This window comes from Lissotriton helveticus, chromosome 11 (genome assembly GCF_964261635.1).
Source record: "Lissotriton helveticus chromosome 11, aLisHel1.1, whole genome shotgun sequence".
Classification (NCBI taxonomy): domain Eukaryota; kingdom Metazoa; phylum Chordata; class Amphibia; order Caudata; family Salamandridae; genus Lissotriton; species Lissotriton helveticus.
The window spans coordinates 704075060-704098171 of NC_136072.1; the positions used below are offsets into that span (position 1 = coordinate 704075060).

The 23112-nt window shown below is 44.6% G+C and overlaps 1 protein-coding gene across 1 annotated transcript in view; it reads right to left on the minus strand.

Annotated features, from left to right (window-relative positions):
* Nucleotides 1-2992: 2992 nt before the first annotated feature.
* The window catches only part of LOXL2 (lysyl oxidase like 2), a 443363-nt gene continuing 423243 nt past the window's right edge, over nt 2993-23112 (minus strand). The window contains exon 14 of the mRNA XM_078666555.1: nt 2993-5436. Coding sequence (XP_078522681.1) covers nt 5357-5436 — 80 coding nt within the window. The 3' untranslated portion in view covers nt 2993-5356. The remainder of the gene's footprint in view (nt 5437-23112) is intronic.

The following is a 23112-nucleotide window of genomic DNA, read 5'->3' on the forward strand; positions in this document are numbered from 1 at the left end:
AGGACCGGCGAAGCAGTTTTGTGACAATAAACAGACGTATTGGTTTCCTGTCGCCGTTTATGTCCGTGTCACATTCAAAGCTGAATGTGTTTATTGGCTGTCCCCGGACAGTTTATAAACCTTTAACTTCGACGCGCATCCGTGCGCTTGATTTGACTAAATGGATACATGAATTGTGTGCTCACATAGTGCTTCAGGCACGTTAGGTACTATGGTCTAGTTCTGAGAGACAGACAAAAAGCAGTTTGTAATAGAAGTTAAATGTACAGATCACCCCAGAATGTACAACATTTAGCCATCCATGTATGTAACCTGAACAAGCCTGAATGCCATTGCCAGCAACTGCTTATGTCTCAAGAAAGATTTCAGCGCCTTGAGACCCCACGGGTGAGTAGTGCGCTCTATAAATGCCTTGATTGATTGATTGATTATCTGTAGATCTGCCTAGATTACCTACCTGTCTAAAGACTCGGATATCTTCTTTCCACATCAGCTCTGTCTTTACCCTTAACACACGTCCTTTAACTTGGTTGTCATGGAAAGGGAGTGCTGAGTGGACAGAGAAAGATTATGCTATAATAATGGTTTGGTTTCAGTTTGGTAATGTCACATTCTAGCTCACAACATATAGTGACTTGCTATAGTTCATATTTGTGTTTTTCCACTTCATTTTCCTTAGTCCCTCTTTTCAAACTCTTGTTCTTTTTTCTGCCCTGTGTTCATGTTCAGCTGTTTTTTGTTCATCTGATTTCTCCCGTCATTCTTTTACTCTTATTTTATGTTCTACATGTCATGTAAGTGCTCTGTTCTCTGCAGTATTTCCTTTCATCTTTCAACAATGTGTGTTTTTTGTTTTATTTTTCTTGTTGTTTTGTCTACCCTCTGCTTTTACCTGATTTTCCAACCCCATTTCTATCTTAATTCTTCGTTTTTTTTTATCCTGTTTTGTTTTCCAGCTATTACTTTCTCTTACCCCTTTCTCCTTTGTCACTTTCTTGCTCTGTACTTTTTTGTCCTCATCGTTCCCTGTTTTCCCTTTTCCCTCTTGGCCTGCATGGGTACAGAAAAACTGACAAGTACAGCAAGAATGATCTTCTAGAACATCTGCCTTTGAGCTTGTGCAGAGCTCTGTCCAAGGTGCACTCGTTAGAGAATTGCAATAGAAACGGGAGGAAAGAGATTATTACAGCCTTGTGCCGCACACCATCTGCCTATGCTCCCGTCCCTCTTACCTGTTCCTCTTAAACCATTGGATCTCTAGCCATGGGGGACGCCTCTTTGGGGATGGAGAACTGCATCTCGATGAGAGGTGGGGTTGCTGGCAGGGGTTCATAGGCAGAGACACCTACTGCTACAAGGCTGGTGTGAGGCAGGCAGTCTCTCCAGCCCTGAAAACACTTTGATCAGCCTCCAGCCTCCTAAGAAGTCCCCCGGTCCACTGCAGTCTAAAAACGGCCTTCCCTCATTCCTTCTGGCACTTTGTATATTATGTCATTGATAAGGAGAATATTTTCCCCTTTGTATTGTGACATAGTTTTTGAGTTGCACTGCTTATACAATCTGTGCAACCATTCAACAACACCTGGTTCAAATATGTTCTCTCAATGTTTCAAACTTTATTACAAAGGTAACAAAAAGATGTTAATATTTCACTTCTGTTCTTGGATTTTCGTCACAATAGAATACACTGAACATAATCTTCACAAAAGTTATTAACAAAACGTTATGCTATTGCCATTATAAATTACAATAAATGTAAATGTAAATGTACAGGAATTTATATAGCGCAAATCACCGAGCGGTTTCTAAGCGCTTGCATAGGGAACCCGTCCTGGTATTCCCCTGTGAGATAACCCCGGCAGGGTATCCGCAAGGTGAAAGCCAGGCATCCCGCCGCGAGGGGCCGTTGTGGAGATTAAGCAAGCTATTGCCCAGAGTCGCAGAGTGTGAACCTGTCAATCAAGTAGGCACCGGAGCGAGAATTGTCGAGTCCATGGACATTTTAGGCCTCAAGACCCCGTCGAGCCGGGAATTGAACCCTGGTTGACCTCTGCTTCCAGGTCTGCCTCCTCTAACCAGTGAGCCACACTTTTATTGAAGTATTAATTATTGAAAAAATGTTTAAAGCCATTGTTATTTGTAATATCAATACATGAAAGTCACGTAAATACAACACATATTACATTACAAATGCTATAGGTGTCACATTTGCAAAAGTTATAACTATTGGCATTGTCAATGACAAAGCTATTAATTTCGCTATTTTCAAAAACAAAACATAAATAAAAAATTTGTCATTTACAATACCAATAGCTCAAACTTTCCTAATGCGAGACCTATTGCATTGCAAATGCTTGTTTACACTGCCCCCGATTTATGAGGAATCGTAAATCTGAGACATCGCCAAAAACGTACACCTCCCCATGGGAGGCGTTAGGGAGGCACAACCAGGAAAAATATCTTTATTTCTCCTTGTTTTTCCTTTTCTATGTGTGCTGCATTCTGCACCACACATAGAAAGAGGAAAAAGACTCTTGTGATTGTTTTTGTGCAGGAAGGTTTCCCTTCCTACACAAAAACAATCATCCCCTCAACACAGGCACCCTTGTACCATAGTGCAAAGGTGCCTGCGTTGGCGCACGGCAGCCCATTGTGCGCCAGCGGAGGGGAAAAGTACAGGAATGTGCTGTATCTCATAGATACGGCGCATTCCTGTCCTTTTCTTTTGCCAGAGGGCAGCGTAGCAGGACGGCTTGCGGTGCTGCCCAACTGCAAAAACTATCACATGAGGCCCCGAGTAGACAAGCAATTCTCAATTTTTAAGTGTAATTGAGTATTTACAGCGCCAAGTAAATGCCATACCCAGGGCATAGGCATTTACTGGGTGCGTTAAATAAATACTGCACCCTGCACAGGCCCACTCATGCCCACAGTAATGCATTTTGAGATGCTTCTTTCCTCAAAGAATCAAAAGGTAAACAAAAACACACTATACATCAGATATGTGTTTATTCGGGAAAGAAAGAGACATTTTGCATTCAAGTATGTGAAAGTGTTCACAGGTGATACACTATGTGCCCTCATAAAACAGAGGAGCACTCATAAGCACCTTTTCCATTTACAAAAAATATAACTGTAAAAAACAATTACATACACTGATTAGTGGCCTCCATGGAATCAGGAAAGGATTTTATTTTAATATCTCTGAGAATACATGTCAATAACTTATGTCCTATTCTATACGACGATGATGCGGAAAAAATATTGTGTTGTGGTTGCATGTAAACCATAAGGCACAGATGTAAATAGCATGCTTAAAATTTATAAGAACCATTTTTTGCTGAACATTTCGGTAGAGCACAGGATTCTGTTCACAAAAATAGAAGAACCACAGCTTAACGAAAATGTCGGTACAGCAAAGGATTCTGTTCACAAAAAATAGAAGAACCACTGCTTAACGACAATTTCTGTAGAGAAAAGACTTCAGTTCGACTGTGAAAAGGATACCATGAAAATGTTGGTAAGTGAACAAAAATATGTACTGTGCTTGTATCGTTGGCTATAGACTGTGTACATACAAGAAAACAAAAAAAAGGGCTATGAAAATAAACATGTTAAGACTTGTGTCTTTAAATTAAGCACCATGTAGAAGCCACATAAAATGGCAGAGGTAATACTGAGTAACAGTGTGGAATGGGCACAACACGATTCTCAACTTAAACTTAAGGAATACTTGTGAATTTCGTTTTTTGTTTTCTTGGAGGGGATGTTTCTACCTTTCTGGTGATGCTGCACTCCTTAATGCTGTTCATTTTACCAAAGTGCATATGTTATGCAGTGCGGCCCCCTCACATAACATCTATTTCTAATGTATTTCTGTTAGTAGAGATAAGAATAGGACTGTATTGCCATGTGTATGATGTTTGCAACTTCCTGAGTTTGGGAAACTTCAAACCCAGTCTTTAGAACTCCATCAGACTGGAGTATATTTTGTGGTTAAGTAAGATCATAGGATGTGTGGGTGCAGTTAGGCGGAAAAGGTTTTTAGAAGTATCCGCAATTCACGACGGAATGATAAGTGGGTGGATATGGTCAATAAAAGTGCAGGCATCAAGTACCACGAATAAGAATACAGTGTAGAAAAGAGGTCAAATGCTCGCTTCTTGGTGCCTGTGTTAGTCGAAGAAAGAAAAAGATTCAGCAAATCTGAATATGCTTGAGAGCTGATGCAAAATCATTATTAGCGAACATCAGTGGGTCAGCGACGATCCCGCATAAGAGACCTGTTTCTGAACCATGACAATTGTCATGTTGCATAGGCAATACACCTAGAAAAAAGGAAGGTAACCAGGTACTACATTAAGAATCTTCTAATTGGAGGAAGCCAGAAATATTGACTCAATGGTCTGGAACTGTGTTTTAGTATTTTTTCGGTTTAAAACAGATGCCGCGTCTCCACTAAACTCATAAATTGCATAAAATGGGCATCGCTCCAGTGTTGTATATCAATGCATGCTGTTCTCCAAAGAAGCTGCGTGGATTTGCAATTATCTTCGAAGCTTGTTTCCCAGACTGAAAAAACTGGTCTTTTTCATGGTCAACTCAGTCTCAGGTCACATAGTTGTGTGGAATTGGAAGGTAAAGAGTTCAATACTGTGAGAAAAGGCAGAGCTGAACAATATGAACAAGGTGCAGAAGAAGAATATGTTCACAGGATGCTTGTGGGGATCCTGTGTGCACAGTGGTAGCTTAAGCGTGTAAGCAGGTTGTGCTCGCTGACAGGTCACATGATCTCTCAAATTGAGTCGCACTAGGTGTGAAACAGAGGGTCGTGGAGCACGTGGTGCAACAATGCAGAAGGTTTGTTGCTCAATGTAGGAGGACATCCACACACCACAAACAAGTGTCAAAGGAGTGTTGCGGTGTGCATAGGGAAACAGGCCTGCACTATTAATTATTTACAAGATGGCTTCATGCAAAGAAACAAATACGTTAAAATGAGGAGGTGACTTGTACTGCATACATTTTGTTCAAAAGTAATGTAAAACATCATAAATAAATCTGTTTCCCTTTCGTATTCAGGGAAAGACGTGGGCACAAAATCCACTGAGGACTTTCTGGTAGGCACAAAGCCAGTGGAAACTCAAATCTGAAACAATGTCCCCTTCATATCACAGATGGAAAATGCACAGTCTGCTGGGGATTTGAGGCCACTTCGAATCGTATTGAAGACTTGATGAAAAGCATTGCATCCTCATTTTACAGTTCCATTTTTATCCGTGTGCATTCGATCGAGGGGAAACCAACGGAAGGGCAGGTCTGCTTCATTAAATAGGGAATGGTGCGACTTGATGCTTTATCGAGTGGATAACTGGTTATTTACAAGTCCGTTGAAATGTTCAAACTTGTCCTCGGTCTCCGCACTGAAAGATCCACCTGAAAGAAACAAAGTAAGCTGGTCACTAAAGAGCGTAAAATCTGAGAGTTATATTACAGGTTTAAATCAGCCATGTGTGTTATTTTCTTGGTAAAGTAAATTCATTGGGTTTCTACTCGACTGTAGTATCAAATACATTTGTGCTGCATTCAATGCACTATTTGATTATACCAGTAGTCACAATAAACAAATAAGTTCAACATAGCTGCAAAAGACTCAAACTCAGGCGCCATTTGTTGGTTATAGGGTTAGTCATGTCCTCTGTGGAAAGTGAAGCATTTCCTCCAGTTTTTAGTGGTGAATTAGTTTAATAGGAGTTACTTGTAGCTACAAGAGTGAGTTCATGCAAGTGGGAAAAGTGGGATAAGTAAACAGGGTAGAGGAGGTTCGATTGTGTGAGGTTGCAAGCAGAGGTTACACAGAAGGCAACATTGTGAATTATGGGAGTGGGTGAGTAAATAGGTTTGAAAAATGTTAGGTGGCTCAGGAAAAGTCACTGAGAAAGAGAGTTTTCTATTTTCTAAGGAGTGGGTATAGTTAGTTTACTGCAGTATAGTTGAGAGTTAGATGGCAGGCATCTGATAGGGGAGGGTACACTCAGAGGCTCTAAGACAGGCAGAGAATGGAGTGCAAGGAGATTGTCTTTCAATAGAAAGGTAGGAGAGAGAAAAATCCCTTGCTATAAATTCGGTACATTTTTATGGAGGGATTTTTGAAATATTGAGGTAGGATACAATCTGGGGAAGTATAAAGAGAGAGTTGAAAAGAAAGGTTGAAACTTGAATTCTGTGGGCAGGTGATGATAAGTTTATGCATCTTAGGTTGTTCCATTTGGGTGCTGATAGTGTTAATACAGTCTGTCAGTTTCTTTACTTAGATATTGAACATTAAAATGAAATTGTTTGACTTTGTACTTGTTTTTTAAATATGGGCTACTGGGTGATGTGATATGTCCAGGTAGTGAGTCATTTAGGTTTGTCTGGTGCGCTTTTTTTGGAGTGGACAATCCTTGGGATTTGCATTGCTCATTCCATTGTATTTGTTTCAGACAGATGCATGAGTGGCGAGTGTCTAGAGAATGTGTTTCTCCCTGATATCAGGGCTTGTTTGTAAATTACTTCTGCTGATTTAGTTCTTACTTGATTTTTGAGCGTCCTGCAGGGTGTCTGTCTGTGGTCATTAAATTAGAACACCTGCATTTTTTGGTGGATCACATTGGGAATAATAGCTCTGTGTGATGCACAGAAGTTGAAAGAGTATTTTATTTTGCTTTTGGGAGTCAGCGAAGAGCCTTCAGAAAAGGGGAGCTATTGATTCATATATTTAGATGCAGAATAATGCTTGCTGCTGAATTATGGGATTGTGCCATTCCTTGACTTTTTTGTCCTGCTCAAGTCGGTTTATTAGAATACATTTTATATGGCTCTAAGGAAGTGACAGAGCGTGTCAGATTGTGTCTGAATGTGTTGTTGGTGTAGGATTATGCTTTGGGGATGTATTAAAACAGAGTTAAGTTCTGATGAGAAGTTTGGGTGATTGGTATTGTTTTTCTTTCTTTTTAGTTTGTTAAAAGTAGAAAGGGTATGAGTGATGCGTGATGAGGGGGCGTGGTGGTCTGGTTTTAATGCTTTAAAATGGGCAGTTGATGAGTCATTGATGGCCAGGTATGAACGTTGTGGATGAGTGGGTTTGTGTATTGTTGAGATGTGCTGAGTGATTTAAGTGTTAGTTGATGAAGGAAATTAGGATGGTGGAGTTTGTGAGTCGTGAGGGTGGGAAGGTCAGTGATCTATTTGGCGATGATGCTAGTTTTGGTGTTAAATGAGGATTATTGTAGCATGGTGGTCTGTGTAGAATGTGTTTGAGTGGAAGATTCTGTGTTTAGAAGGTAGGATCTATTAACAGTTGAGGTAGTGAGGAAAAGTGTTCTTCTGATCAGCATCATTTGTACCGGGACTCCATTGCTTTTTCATTGCCACCTCGTGTCAAACACTTCCACACGAACCACCTGGTCGTTTTTGCTGATACCTCAGGAAAATCTAAACTGACACGACAAAAACCATCTTGCAGCCTGCATTTCTGCCCAGGAACTGTCGCACACCCAACCCCCCTGTTCTTTGCAGTTCAACAGAAAGCCATGAGACACCCACGCCCTGTGTACACAAGCTTGTTTTCCATCTCCTGCTCCCAGCCTGGTAAACATCCTTGACACCGTGATCAGGTTATCTAGACAATGGTCTGACTGTTGGGCCCTGATCAGGGTGATTAAACAATGACTTGAAGGACCGGGCTTTGATGAAGGCAATTGAACAATGACCTGAAAAACTGAGGCTTGATCAAAGCCGAGTGAACAATGATCTGTGTACCAAGCCTTGACCAGGTCACTAACTACAAACATCGTCTGGATCTGTTTATCAACTGTAAACACTGCCCTGATTAAACAATGGTCTGACAGCCAAAAGACTGGGATGATAAATGTATAAAAGGCTTGTAAGCTACAGAGTGAAGTAGCAGCCTCCTCTGTCTTGTCTCTGACTAGCTTGGGACTCTGTTCCATAGCCCGGACTATTGAAATAAATCTGGGTATCTCCTGCAGACGAAGGCTCCTCCGCCGAGACCCAGTAAGTGGGTTATTACGGTTCTTCAGTAGTATTGTATAATACATTTGTTAAAGGATATGTTAACGGCAAGTGGAGGGAGGGATTAGATAAGTTAAGAGGAGGAGTTGTGAGTTGAGGTATGTTATGATAGGTAAGCTAGATATGGGGAAGTGTGGGTGTCTGGGGTGGAGTTAGAATGCAGGGGCATATTAGCAAGGTCCTGCGATAATTATCGCTCAGCGCTTTTAGCGCAAGGATAATTATCGCAGGCTAACGCTGGATTCTATCACGGAGATAGCATGCTATCAGCAACGCTTATCTCCCAAGCGATAGGAATCCATGGGATAGCTGGAAAACAGTGTGATTATCGCTGGAAATCCAGCGATAATCACACTGCAACCAGCTAAACCTTGCTGATAGGGCAGGGTGATCTTAGCCGTGTAATCCACCTCCCATTGGATTACATGGCTAAGTCAGGTTACAAGCAGACGTTAGGAAAGTAGCATTAACTGTGGTTAGCAATACTTTTCTTAACGCTCTGCTTGTTTGCGTGCAGCTTGATAATTAGAGAAATGTCGGTTAGCGACATTTCCCCAGTTATTTTGGCACGAAACGCCCACTTAGCATCTCATTAGAGATGCAAAGCTGGACGTTGTTGTAAGGGGCGCTAAATCATCAAAACACGCAATAGCGTGTCTTTGCTGATAAGGCGATAAAATTATCGCCGCTTTTTGGCCGAAAACGGCGGCAAAAGCGGCGATAATTTTATAGCGCTGCCTTGGTAAATGCCCCCAAGTTTATGAAGTAAGATTAGAGTGAGGGCATAGTAAGAGATAGAAGGTGGTACAAATAGAGAGTGTTAGATGTGAATGGGAGGATGAACAGTGGAGGCAACATGTGTAGAAATAATCTTGAAAAGGAGGTGTAAGTGGGTGAGGAAGGACTTACAGATTGCTGTAGTTAGTTTGCGTAGCAGTACAAGAGGAGAGAAGGTATGGGTGTGAATTTGTTCATAACGGATTAGGGCGAAGTTAAGGAGAGAAGTGGGATAGGTAGAATGTAAGTCTGGATACATGTCTGATTAAAAGAAGATGAGGGTGAGAAATTAGAGTGAGATGTTGCTTTGTGTTGTAGGGTTGTGTAGTGGTTGTGAGGGAGTAAAAGGGAGTGGGTTTTATTCCAGGAGTAGATTATTTTACCTTGCAACTGGGGGAGGTATATCTCCATTACAGTTTTTTAGCCAACTTTCTGGCTCTATACTCTTTCCAGGCACAAAGAGACAACATCCTTTATCTGGATTCCCTAAGGCCTATATTTAAATAACCTTAACATTAAGGAAACCTGGGGCTATGGGTACCATAGCACTAATCCTGAAAAATAAAAACCCGAAAATAGCCCAAATCCAAGTGTGCAGAAACGCAGACAGTTTAGCACAATCAAAACAGGTTAAACTCCCTCTACACACTTAAGGTAGGTTTAGTTTCAGATTCACATTTTATTTTTTTACTACAGTTATTAAAAAGGTATTCATAATCAGGCATGCACATACAAACATTAGTTTCAAATGAGAAAATATACAGCTATAAGCTGCCTCCTCAGCCAAAGCTGCCTGATCTAACCAACTATGCTCTGGCCATGCTTTCTGGGCTGCTTAGAGCTCATAGAAGATGGGGGCACCAAATGAAGTTCGCTATCTTCATTCTCCTTTCCCAAACTTAAGGGGCTGTTCAAAGTTAGAGAGGAGAAAGAAGACCTGTTCAGGTTACTCTGGATCCAGCCCAACATCTTAGCATGCCACTGGTTTCCTGAGGGGGCAGGGAGGTAATGCGCTGCTCATGATCCCCTAGGTTGCAAAGTGGCACCAAGCACACTTTTACGTTCCTGTTCAACACTGGAGGTAAGACTTAATGTGAGTGATATAGCAAAAACTGCATTTGAATATTTTTAGGGGTGCATTATGATCACACGTATAGAGCACACCCGCATTTATAATCCTTTGTCATAGTAACGGGAAGTTTTAGTATTTGAAATGTAATAACACGAAACGTGAATGTATTTAGGCCATTGAAGAGTAACTTGAAGAATTAACGTAGAAAGTAAATGTAACTAGCAGAAACAATTAACGTGCAGAAATTGTGTTGTGCAACTGACAATCATTCATTGATTAAATGTGTTTATTAATGCGTAATTTTTCATGTAGGTAGGGATATCAACTGAACGTGCCTTAATTTTCTTATGCAATTTATTAAGCTCATATGCCATTTCCTTATGTTGGCTGAATTTGTAGGCCTGAAATGCAATTTCCCTGTAAGCTCTCACTTTAGAATTAACAGTTTGAATTTCATGTGTGCTGTGGATTCCGTTCTTTCTCATGTTTTGTGTTGCAGGAGGAAGAAGCGCCTTTGTTAGCTAGAATAATGTCTTTGTTTTATTAGTCAGGCAAGGAGAAAAGGAGATACATTGTAAGCTCAAGCCGACAAGGGAAATTGTTGTGTTTTCACACCGGAAAAGGCCTGGGAATCAAGGTCAACATGTTGTAGTTTAGGAATACTGTTATCCCATGGAAAATGACGTTTGAGATCGTGTTCAGGGCAGAGGGCGTGACCTGCAATGATTCTTATGTCGTTGTCTGTGGTTACTAGGGGGATGATTATGATACGGCTCGTATAGGCTCTGACCGAAGGGGCAGCATCGTAATGGGATGGTTGGTTTCCTTTCCGACTGCATCATTCTGATGGAGGCGGTCAGAAAAGAAACCGGCTGGTCATTCCGGTTGGCTTCCGAGGGGCCCAGAGAGCCCGTCCGCCAGTCAGAATGTGGCCTGTACTCTCAAGGGAGTCTCTTTCTGCCCTTGAGATTACAATGCACACTTTCCCCCATGGTTTCCATGCCGGTCTGTCCAACATGGAAACCATATCGAAAAGCGTGTTAGGGGGCCCCCAGCAGGGCCCCTTTTGATGCATGGCCTCCAGTTGGAGGCCGAGGGGGCACTTGTGGTAACCCCCTGTTGATCCCTGCACCTTGTGGCAGGCACCTTGAGGTGCCTGCCACGTTGTGCAAGGATGAACTGCACCTTCCATTTCACTATGGGAGCATGCGTTCCGGCCGGTTTACGCCCGTAATGCATGCTCCCATAGTGAAATATAGGAATGCGACGAACAGTGTTCGTTGCATTCTATTGGGGCGGTTGGGACCGCCGACGGGTGCCGGTCGGTCCAATGGCCAAGTCTGTCGGGAAGGAAGGGATTCCAACCAACATCATAATGAGCTGTGTCCACAGAATTTCCTGTTAAAAACGACTTTCTCCCCTCAACGCTTACATGCTGCTAAAAAGAACTACCAGATTGTAATGCTAGAGTACATCCAGAATGTATGGGCCCGACTTGAAATGCTATCACATGCTTTAAAATACTTCTCTAAACAGCCCAAAAACGGGTGCTAAGCAGACCAGTGCTTAATTTGTAAAATTTGAAGTGCAGGTGCTCAAATGTTTGTCGGAGGCCACGCCCACGTTTCTCTGGCTCCACCCACTTACTATATTGGCTCCACCCCCATCGGCAACTGACACTGCTAAACGTCAGATGTAATATATACAAATAGCAAGTAACAAAAGGATCTCTCTCAGATGTAATATATACAAATAGCAAGTAACAAAAGGATCTCTCTGACGGAAGCAGGAACACGTGTCACTGACCTACTTTACATGATTGCATGCACTTTTTGATCAGCATGGTAAACGTTCTTTGCAGCAGGTATAGTAACCATCTGGCATCTGTACTACCTTACAAGCAGTCACAACTTCCCCTAGACAAAACTCCTGTCTTTCTCTATGACGACGATTAATCACCAGTTATCTTGACATTTGAATGTATGCCTGAATATTACTGGAGGCCAGGAAGGAACTCGGCAGCAGGTGCTTTTAAAAATAGAATATACTGGCTGTGCTGGGGCCTGGGCCCACCCGGCCCAGTCTGCCCAAGGTCACACCGTTTTGGTCAAAGGCACAAGTGAGAATAAAAAACACGGCATTTCATGTCTGGCGCCGAACGTTTAACTAGTGAGATAGTGCCTCTCAGTAACAAGGGACACTTTCACCGCGTGCTCCTGCACAAGCGCCTGTATGGCACTGCAAACTTCTAAGCGGTGTTTACAACTCTTATCGCCTCTCATCGACCCCTGTTTGTCCCTTTCACTTCACCTGCCAGGAAGAAAGGGCAGCGGAGTGAGCGTCAGCTGCGAGGCTCAGCGCTTTAACCGACAGGTTACAGGATGACCGGAGTGCCTTTCATCTTTCTGGCGTCGATAAAATAAATAGCGTCCAGACCCAGTAAGCTGAAGGTAGCACTTATTTACAGAACCACAACACAGCACGTTTGGGGACTACTTGACAGGCTTTTGAACTAAGAGCACTTAATTCTAGTCCTGGCATGTACACTTGGTTACACTGTGTGATCTTGACCATATTGTCCCCCCCCCCCCACCCGTATCAATTCAATACATCTGCGAAAGAATGCAGCGCCAAACAAAAAATACCTAAATACGGATAAATGCCCTTTATAATTGCTTCAAATTTTGTTTCACCATATTTATTACAAATAAAGGGGACCGCTAGCCGATTTTCTAGGAAATGAGTGCATTTCTTCCTGTGAGAACAAGAGGCGTGCTTTTCAATGGTACAGCAGCTGCAGTGGCACCGGGACCCAGAGGTCTGAGGGGACTTGTGCACTCCTATTATGGCTGCATTCAGTACCTAACAAAGGGACTGCGGGGCAGGAGGGGGAGAGGGGTTATTTGGCTTAACTGCACTATGGCTCTGCGATCTTTGCTTCGCCACTGGCGTGAGCCACCTTTGTTGAATCTGTGCTGGGGGAGGGGTGAAGACTGATGAGAGTAAGACGCGGTTGCTACAGAAAAACGTACTTGTAAGCATCGGACAGGAAAAACTGCAAGGCGTCTGTAAAAGCGAATGGCATAAGGTGCTTCTGGGAGGGGGGAAAAGGTCGAGGCGAAAGCAAGAAAGAGGTGAAAACAAAGACGACGAGAAGGTGTGAAGGAAAACGTTTTGTCAACAGAAAAGTAGGCGTAAGAAGAGCAAAGGAATGAGTACCTTTGTGACAGGTCACAGGTCATAGATGTTATAAGACATGAATTATTTCCAAATGTAATTAACCAGGACATTGCAGGTCGGCACAAACACCTGTATGTTTATAAAGGACAGAGACTGCAGGTTATGGTCACCAAAAAATCCTATGCGGCTTGGGGTAAAGCTCTGTGGGTATGCTCGCTGATGTCAAGTTGCAGACACACAGCTTTCCAATATAGATATCTCGAGATCAATACATTGAGTCCCATGAGCAGGTCAGGTGGGGGTCCTGGGGTGAATCGTGATGTGATCTGATCTCATGTGTGCCTTGTTGATGCACACACACACTGGAATGCATGCATTGCTGATTGGCTGCCCAACTGGTTGGTGTTCGTGTTTGTACTTACTCAGTTCTCTTCTCTGTGCGACGTGTGCGTACTGGCTGCTGCCTGCTTGCAGTTTCGGGGACTCAGGACTCGAGGACAGCCGACAGGCAGCCCAGGCCCAGCTCTCTGCCACTTCGTGGTCGTCGGGGGGGGGGGGGGGGGGGGCCGCCTTCGTTCGTGGTCGTCGGCCGTGGCGTGAGGGGGGGGGCGCCTGCTGATGTGACTGCGCACTTGCGCAGGTTATGCTGGGGCGTGGCAACTGGCAGTATGGCAGCCTGCCTGAGCCAAGAAGTGAAATCTGCGGCTGCGCGCGCTACCGCGCGCACACACAGTACAGCCCCTGCCTCAGTTGACTACCCCTTCCCCCACCCAACTGCCCCCACCATTCAGAACGTGGCCCCGGCCCGCTCGCCCACCCACTCAAACCGAAACTAACAACATCGGCACCACCAGTACTGGGCGCCAAAACGAAACCGCTGCCAGTACCTGTAAACGAAACTGAACGGCCGTGCACTGCTGCTGGCCAGTACAACAGTATATTAGTCTGCGCAAACGATTTTATATTATTCTCTCTCTAATTAATCATTCTTGGCCTGGGCGGGCCGGCCGGGCTACGCTACCATGTCCTGGCTGCTGGCTGGATCAGTTGACATCAACAAGAATGTGCGCGGGGCGGGCCGCACGGGACAGCCAGGCACACTCGCAAATAAAAAATTACAACATACATGATTGATTGCATTTGCAGTCTTGCGCGCGGGCGGGAATCGGAGCCTTGCAGTTGAGACAGACTCTAGTTTGGCACATGAGCAGCAGTTTGAACGAACTCTAACACAGTCACACACACCACGAACAGCCGCCGGCCGGGCCTGTAGCTGCAGCAGCTGCTGCTGATGATTATATTTACTTAACTTTTTACTACAGAAATCATTTAAGGAGATGGGAAGTGTAGCCCCGGCCCTGACATTTAAGTGCCGGTGCTAAGCACCGGAAAGCACCGGCACAAATTAAGCACTGAAGCAGACTAACAAACAACATTTAACAGAAACAAAGCAGCCACTGTACACTTAAGATAGGTTTGCAAGACCTCATGTGGCGTGCTCAATACAATATGGGAGGTCAAAGTATTCATTTTAATCTTGAAAAAAAAGTAATGCGATAGTCTCGAAATGAGAAAATTAAATAAAAATAATAATTTTAAAAGTTTGTACAGCCAATAGTGCTTCTACTGTAATTCATTTTTCTTATATAAATAATGATGTAATTCGTATTGCACTATTGTGCTGCTACTGTAATGGACTGTGAAGGAGTATTTTTAATGTCCTATGTCTTATTTGTAATCGTGTTGTAAGTGTCTTGTTTTATGGTGTACTTTTATGATCTATAGTGATCGAAAATAACGTTCTCGGATTGACTGATATTCCATTGCCTATTTTATGACAATTTAAGTGACGTTGTTTAACAAGTGAAATCGAGCAATACCCCTTTTGCGCAGTGAGAAGCTTTAGTGAAATTTCCTTCAAACAGCAGTCTCACCCCTCAGGTGCTGATGGAAGACCACTAAATTAATTTCCCTCTCTTAAATGATCGTAATAGAAACAACTATGACATCCTATTATTTAATGGGCATTTCGATCCAGTCTGACTCTGAGGCAATTGTTTGCAAGGAAAGTTTACCCGCTTTTAGTTTCATTATATGAAGTAGATTTTAGTTTCCAAAGTTTTAAAAGACGTGATAGGTGTTTTGTAGGAATGTTCGATATTAAAAAGTAATCAGAACGCTCGAGCTCCTCCAGGCACCAGGATTGCAATCAATACCCTGGCTTACGTTTATACACAATCTCAAACCATCCTTTATTGTGAATAGCGCTCCTTTGCTAGCCAGCTATGGGTACGATAAAGAAACGCCAGATGAAAAATATGTGCAATTATAAATACTACGGTGTAGACTACAGCTTTCGGATGGGTGCCACCTCCTCCCCTTCTTCAGCCTAGGCCACAAATGCACTTCATCGCCAGCGGATATATGACTGCACATCATGAAGGCACAACTTTGATAGCATTAGACTTTTCATTTACAGGCCATTATTTTCAGATGTTATTGTTCAATTAGATGAATTGAACTATATCAGGACTACAAGTCTCAGCATGCATGCATGCATATACATGTATGAATAGGAGACTGCCTGAAGCAAGTCAGTGGCAATATATGGCATTGATATCACTAGCCAGTATGAGAATGCTGCAGAGTGGGATTGTGGAAAGGGGATGTTTGGTTTTAGATTCCCATCTGTGCCTAAAAGAAAAGTGTCACTTCCTGTGAAGTCCTGGGAGTCCTAATGTCACATAGTGTCACTTGCTGTGATGTCACCAGGTCAAAAGTCTTGTGAGGTCATTTACGGTGACACCATTTCGGGTCAAAGGGCATGTGATGTTACATCCACTACCCCTGGCATTTGGGTGAATCAACAGCCACGGGCCCAGCATGTCTCTGTGCAGAGAGTAGGCTGAGGAGGAGAGTGGCATAAACTGTTCAGAAAGTCACAAGAAGGCAAACTCCAAAGCGAGAAAGAGAAGAAGGGAGGATCTGGTGTGCCAGAGAAGAAAATGGACAAGCCATCACACCCACGGTAATGGAGGAGGGTTTGGAATGTAGATTATGCCTCTAGATCTTGAGAATTATGGCCCATATTTACTATGATATTGCATTGGGTTATGTCACTTTTGTGGTGCAGCTCCGATGCACAATCCTTTATGGCATGTACTAAAACATGCAAAGTCGAATTGCATGGTTTAGTAAATTAAAAGTAAAGCAACGCAGCACACAGCACTGCCTTACGTAGTAGTAGTAGAAAAGCTCTATTCGATTTTTGTAAATTAAAAAACCATAAAAACTACATCAAAGAGAGAAAAACGATACATATATACATAAAAATAACAATGCATTTAGAACCAGCTACAGAATAAAAGATGAAGATATATTATAAACATATTAAACTTTTCCTTTTTCTAAAAACACTTTTTAAAAAGCCGACCACGGTGGCCACACACAGTTCATCATTAAGTAATTGGAGATACAGTAGGGTTGGGCGGCACTGATACCAAGTTCCATGGTTTTCCAAGAGTGGTTTGATCCATCGGACTCTCTCATTATGATCAAATTTGCAAAAGAAAATCACATGGAGAGTTGATTGTTCTGCCCTCCCATCACATGGACATTTGGTAAGCATTTTAGACCAATCGTTTGGATGTGGGAAGGACACCAGGCGAAAAAAGATGTTAAATCTGTGCCTAGTAAGTAAAAATCTGACAAAACCCTTGGTGCACCAGTTCAAATAGGGTTCCATGTTGGCCGAGGTGAGCAGCAATTGGTGCCGCGCTAACGTTTCCTTGTTCAGCTCAGAACCTAGGCGCAAGGATTCTAAATGGAGCCAACAGCTATTCTTTAGATCTCTCCTCGAGATCCTGGCTAGCTCCTCTGGTGACGTGTAAAACTCAGGCTTCCCCAGATCCTGGCAAATCTTTTGAATGTATGTCAACCACGCTATATTATTGGATTTGTCAAGAGCCATAACATCGCGAAGAATCTCTCTATTGAGTTCCAAGTCTGCTCCTGTCCAAACCCTGTGCCAAAGTAGCAAGGGTTGCATCGCAATCAAGTCGCTAATGTGTCTAACCCCCAGCTCAGCATGACAATTAAACACAGATAAACTGGGTGGGACGGCTAAGATATACCTTAAAAAAGCATTTTCTACAACTTGTAATTCCCTAGTATCTTGGATGCCCCAAACACCGGCCCCATAAATGGCTGTACTAACGCATTTGGCCATATAAATTTTAAGTAGGATTTCAGGGGGTCTTTTACCCATTTTACGTGAAAAGACCATGAGTGCTGCGGTAGCTTTTTTGAACGACAGGGCCCTGCTCCTAATGGCTGAGCCCCAGAGTCCCCCCCCCTCAAGGACTACTCCTAGGTAAGAGAAAGATTTTGTAGTCTGCACTCTTTCCTTACGTGCAAACAGTTTACAGGTTTTAGACTTACCCCTGGCGCACGTCATTGCAAAGGTTTTTTTCACGTTTAATGACAAACCCCTGGAATCCATAAAGTTCATATAGGCATCCAGGGCTAGCTGCAGACCTCTCTCTGTCCTCGCCATAATGACGGCGTCATCAGCATATAATAATGACACCACTTGCTTGGAATTGATTCTGGGCGAGTCAATAACTTTGGACACCAGGACATCCTCTAAATCATTTGTATACAGGTTAAAAAGGAGGGGCGCGAGTACGCACCCTTGCCTTACTCCGCGCTTTACATGAAATGGCTTGGTGCATTCTCCACTGGTTCCATATCTCACCCTTGCCCTTGCACCCACATAGAGTTGTCTTAAAAAAGAGATAATGGCCTGTTCTACTTTAAGGTCCTCTAACACCTTCCACAGTCGATCATGCTTCACGCAGTCGAATGCGGCACTCAGGTCGACAAATGCCGCATAGAGTTTACCTGCCTTAGCCTGGACGTATTTTCCACAAAGGAGTGTGAAATTTAAGACCTGTTCCACAGTTCCCATTCCCTTGCGGAATCCGTACTGGACCGGAGATAGTACTGCTTCCTCCTCCACCCAGGAAGATAACCGGTTCAGGACGGCCCTTCCCGCAATTTTCATAGAGGAATCAAGAAGGGAGATAGGGCGATAACAAGAAGGGCTCTCCCTATCTCCCTTCTTGAAGATGGGTATATTAATGGAATCGGACCAGGTCCCAGGAAACCCCAGCTCACAACTAGCGTCCAAGACTCTCTTCAGTATGGGAGACCATAAATCAACTAGGTATTTAAATAAATCAATACGAACCCCATCTATTCCTGGGGCTTTGCCTCCCCTACTCTGCTCGATGACGGCGGACATTTCGCCAATTGAGATGTCTAAATTAACCGGTTGAAAATTCCTGGCCATGTCCCAATCCGGGTCCCCCATATCCACAAGTTTAGGAAACCCCTCCGGATTATAGACTTCCGAAAAGAAGTCAATCCAGGAGGCTTCATTGATGGCCACCTCAACCCTGGCATTATTTGGTGCGTTAAAAAAGGGTGCATTGACTGCTCGCCAAAATAGGGCGCTATCCTTTGATTGTGCGGCAGTAACCAGATTGTTCCATGCCTCCTGCTTTATATTGTTCTTACAGATCTTCCGGGAAAGGCGATAGTCTTTCCTGCAGTTGGCCACCTCACACGGGTCCCTGATCTTTTTATGTAACGCATCCATAAGATGTGAATGCGCCCTAAAGCATGGGGCATCGAACCATGAATTGGTCGTCATCCTAGTGGTGGGGCCTTTCCCCTTACGGGACAGACTATCTCGTATGGTCCGTGTAATATCATCAAAGGCTGCCAGTATCTCCTTGTGAGAAGAAACTACATCTAGACACCTGTCAATAGATTCCAAGGATCCCCTGACTATCTTTACAGACATAACCTCCGGGTCAATCTGGCTCCATTTGATGGCATAGCCATTTTGCCTGGGCATATCACAGGATTTCAGCCACGACAATCTCTCTATGAGTGAACTAGACTTAGCCTGGGGTATGTTAATAGCAAAGGAAAGAGGGAGATGGTCGCTAAATCCTACAGGATGGGTGGAATAATCTGCATACCAAGTAGCATGGCTTTCCGAGGCGATGATAAAATCTATAGTGGTGCCAAGCCCTCTGCCCACAAAGGTTGCTCCAAATTCAACACTAGGGGTGCACAGCCTGTTAACAAAGTCAAGATTAAAAGATGCCAACATATCATTCAATGAGTCACCGCCTTCCTGGTGGGAAAAGTGTGGGGAAATATCATCCTCGTCTTCCCCCGTAAATCCACAACCCCCCCTCTCATGAACACACAAATTATAATTGAAATCTCCCCCGCAAACAATAATACAGTCCCTCCCATTCGGGGTAACAATACCATTTATACCTTTAGTCACAGAGGATACCAATTCAGGGACTAAACGCTCATGCAAGTTGTTATAGATATTAACCAGGATAATATCGACCTTAGAAGCCAACCTGATTAATAAAATTTGATAGCATAGTCCAGACTTGACTACTTTAATGTTCGCAATACCCAGCAGGTTCGAAATGTAAATACATATCCCACCCTTATTCCTCCCACGATTGGAGGGTACAGCTGCAACATGAAAGGTTCTAAACCCGTTTAGATGAACGGGCTCAACTGACCAAGTTTCTTGAATACACAGTATTCCAAAAGGTTCGACAAACACAACCCAAGAAGTGACCGATGCCTTGTCCTTGATCCCTGAAACATTCCAAAAGAAGAACTCAAAGTTCCCTTGAGCACTGTATTTAACCACTTGACCCCTATTACTGCGGTCCACAGAAATCTCAGGGATCTGGCTGGAGCTACTAGGTTCAGGGACATCAGGGATATCAGGGCTAAGGCCACGTGAGGTGACTACTGTACTAACTTTTAAGACATCAAGATTAACAAGACCTGGGCTGCAAATTGAAACTGGACCTAAATCATCACATTGCCCAGGAGTAAAAGTGGGACCAGCAACATTAAGCGACACTGAGTCAATAGGTGGACAACTGTGACATGTTACTTGAAAGGTAGAGGCTGCAGGACAAGCTAATGCATGTGAACTACAACTCAGTCAATCTACACCCTCCAATTCTCGGAGGCTTTCATAACGGTTATAAAGGGGGATTTGAAATGTGTTCAAAGTCCAGGGGATAGGTGTTGTAGGGGGATAATTAAAATACTGAGGCCACGAATCGTGGTGAAACGGGTGAGCCGGAAAAACAGGATCAACTAAGTGTGTATCAAGTAGAGGTCTAGGTGCACGATATTGCCCCATAGGATGGGAACATTGTCCCCTCGTTTGTTTATCCTGCAGGTACGTAAGAGGCCTGGTTGTATTTGTCGCATTAAATGCCCGGTGTCTAGGATTAGCCACTGGAGTTATCAGGTTTCTAGGATAAAAGTAAGGCAGTTCTAGAGGGGTCATCGAGCTGCTGCTATTAGACGAGGACCAGTTTAGAATGTGACTAACCGCCCTATTATCTTTAAAGCTAATTATAACAATATCCCCTGTTATGCTTTTTTGGGTGGACCCTAGCCATACAAGCCGTCGTACCATTAGTATTTCTCCGTTAAGGTAAGGAGGTAAGGGCTGATTCTGTTTAAGCCAATAAATGGCCTTGTTTTTAAGTTGGACTTAGTCCTCCATCTTACCCGGCTCCAAGACCGGAACGCCGGTTAAGATCACCACAAAAGGTACTGCTTCAGGGGGTAAATTAACTCGTTGTCTCTTAGGGATTTGTGATCTGACAGTAGCATCTGCAACCACGGGTTTGGTTTGTGAGCAAGTAGATGTCGTGCTCCCCGAAGAATCCTTAACTGCACCATCATTGTCGCGCCTGGGAACTACAGTAACCAACGACGCGGCGCCCTTGGGCTGCTTGGAAGGTTTTCCTTGGTCCGTGGTGCAAAACCCCGAGAGGCAGTAGTAACAGGGGGGGGTAGGGACTTCCCCACCTGTACCCTTGTTACTCAGATGTAAAGCCTCAAAAGCCTTCTCTAAATCTCTCAACTGTACAGCAATCCCCTTGATTCTCTCCACCAGGGGCATGGTAAGTGATCTAATCATTTTGTCCATGCTCCCCAGTAGATCGGGAACTTGTTGATCTGTAGAGAGAATAGAAGTAGTACTCTGTAGGTTTATGGCTGGAGAAGGGAGATAGCTCTGCTTAGTACAGGGGGAAGATGCGGCTAACTTACGAGCTATACCCTGCCCCTTCCTTCTCCTTTTCTTAGGTGGGGGACCATAACACCGATTATCTTCCGTAGCTACAGCTACAGCGGGCGTATCGGGTTTAGGGGGAGGCTCAATTATTGTCAGCAAGGAATCCGTCATAGATGCAACCTCGTCTGATATACTGACCAACGAGGCTGAGAGATCAGTGACGGGGTTAGAAACAACCTGGGATTCTGGGGGGCTATCCCTATCCTGTAGTAAAAAAGGAATGCTAGAGTCGAGCAGATGCTCAGAACTCGGTGGGCTAGTAACTAAATCTAGTGGCACAGGCAAGCCAGATAGAATAGGACCCAGTGAAGACCTTTTATTCTTAAAGTGCTCAATCGAGCGGCGTCTGTTTGCTCGTCGTTCGGATAGTGTTAGATCCCTATCCGCCATAGATGCTGACCTGATGACGAAACCATCCAGCGTCCCTTGTTTAACACTTCCTTCAGCAGGTAGTACAATGGTGGGTGAAGGCATCCTCCAACACAAAACAAAATATAACTTTAAAATACAGGCTATGGAGTATGATGTCTACCTGAATACAACTGAGGTACAATAGGAACAAACAAGCTTAAAACTATTGGAAAGGCAGTAGACTGCAGAGAAACCGCCTCAAAAAGTTCCAATTAATAATATACAGCAGAGGCAGTCAAGGGAGCGAGGCCCGGCTTGCCCTGTCCTCCTCTGGCCTCGGAGGGCCTCAGAGGGCCTGCCCTTTGCCCGTGCTTCGCCCCGGGCGCTCCCGCGCGCTCCCGCGCAGCGGGATTCGTGGATCAGTTATGTAGGGTAGAGCGTTGTTGAAGGAGAGGGGTGGGGCGATGAGGGAGAGCAGCCCAGGTGATTCGGGCATGGGTTTGCCGGGACTCCTGGGAGACCGAGTCCCGGTCCCGATGCTCGCAGCCCTTCGAATCGAACCCACACCCGCAGCAGCTTTCAGGTGTCCCAGTGGAATCTGCTTACGATGCGGGACCCGCGGAGCGGGTACCGCGAGGTCTGAAGCTTAGAGACTGATGTCAATCAGGCGGTCCGTTAGGGCAGCAGCAAGGCGATAATCCGCGTCCCAGGGTAACACTGGTAGCAGGGTTAATTATATTGAAGGAGAGGGGCGGGGCGATGAGGGAGAGCAGCCCAGGTGATTCGGGCACGAGTTTGCCGGGACTCCTGGGAGACCGAGTCCCGGTCCCGATGCTCACAGCCCTTCGAATCGAACCCACACCCGCAGCAGCTTTCAGGTGTCCCAGTGGATTCTGCTTACGATGCGGGACCCGCGGAGCGGGTACCGCGAGGTCTGAAGCTTAGAGACTGATGTCAATCAGGCGGTCCGTTAGGGCAGCAGCAAGGCGATAATCCGCATCCCACGGTAACACTGGTAGCAGGGTTAATTATATTGAAGGAGAGGGGCGGGGCGATGAGGGAGAACAGCCCAGGTGATTCGGGCACGGGTTTGCCGGGACTCCTGGGAGACCGAGTCCCGGTCCCGATGCTCGCAGCCCTTCGAATCGAACCCACACCCGCAGCAGCTTTCAGGTGTCCCAGTGGAATCTGCTTACGATGCGGGACCCGCGGAGCGGGTACCGCGAGGTCTGAAGCTTAGAGACTGATGTCAATCAGGCGGTCCGTTAGGGCAGCAGCAAGGCGATAATCCGCATCCCACGGTAACACTGGTAGCAGGGTTAATTATATTGAAGGAGAGGGGCGGGGCGATGAGGGAGAGCAGCCCAGGTGATTCGGGCACGGGTTTGCCGGGACTCCTGGGAGACCGAGTCCCGGTCCCAATGCTCGCAGCCCTTCGAATCGAACC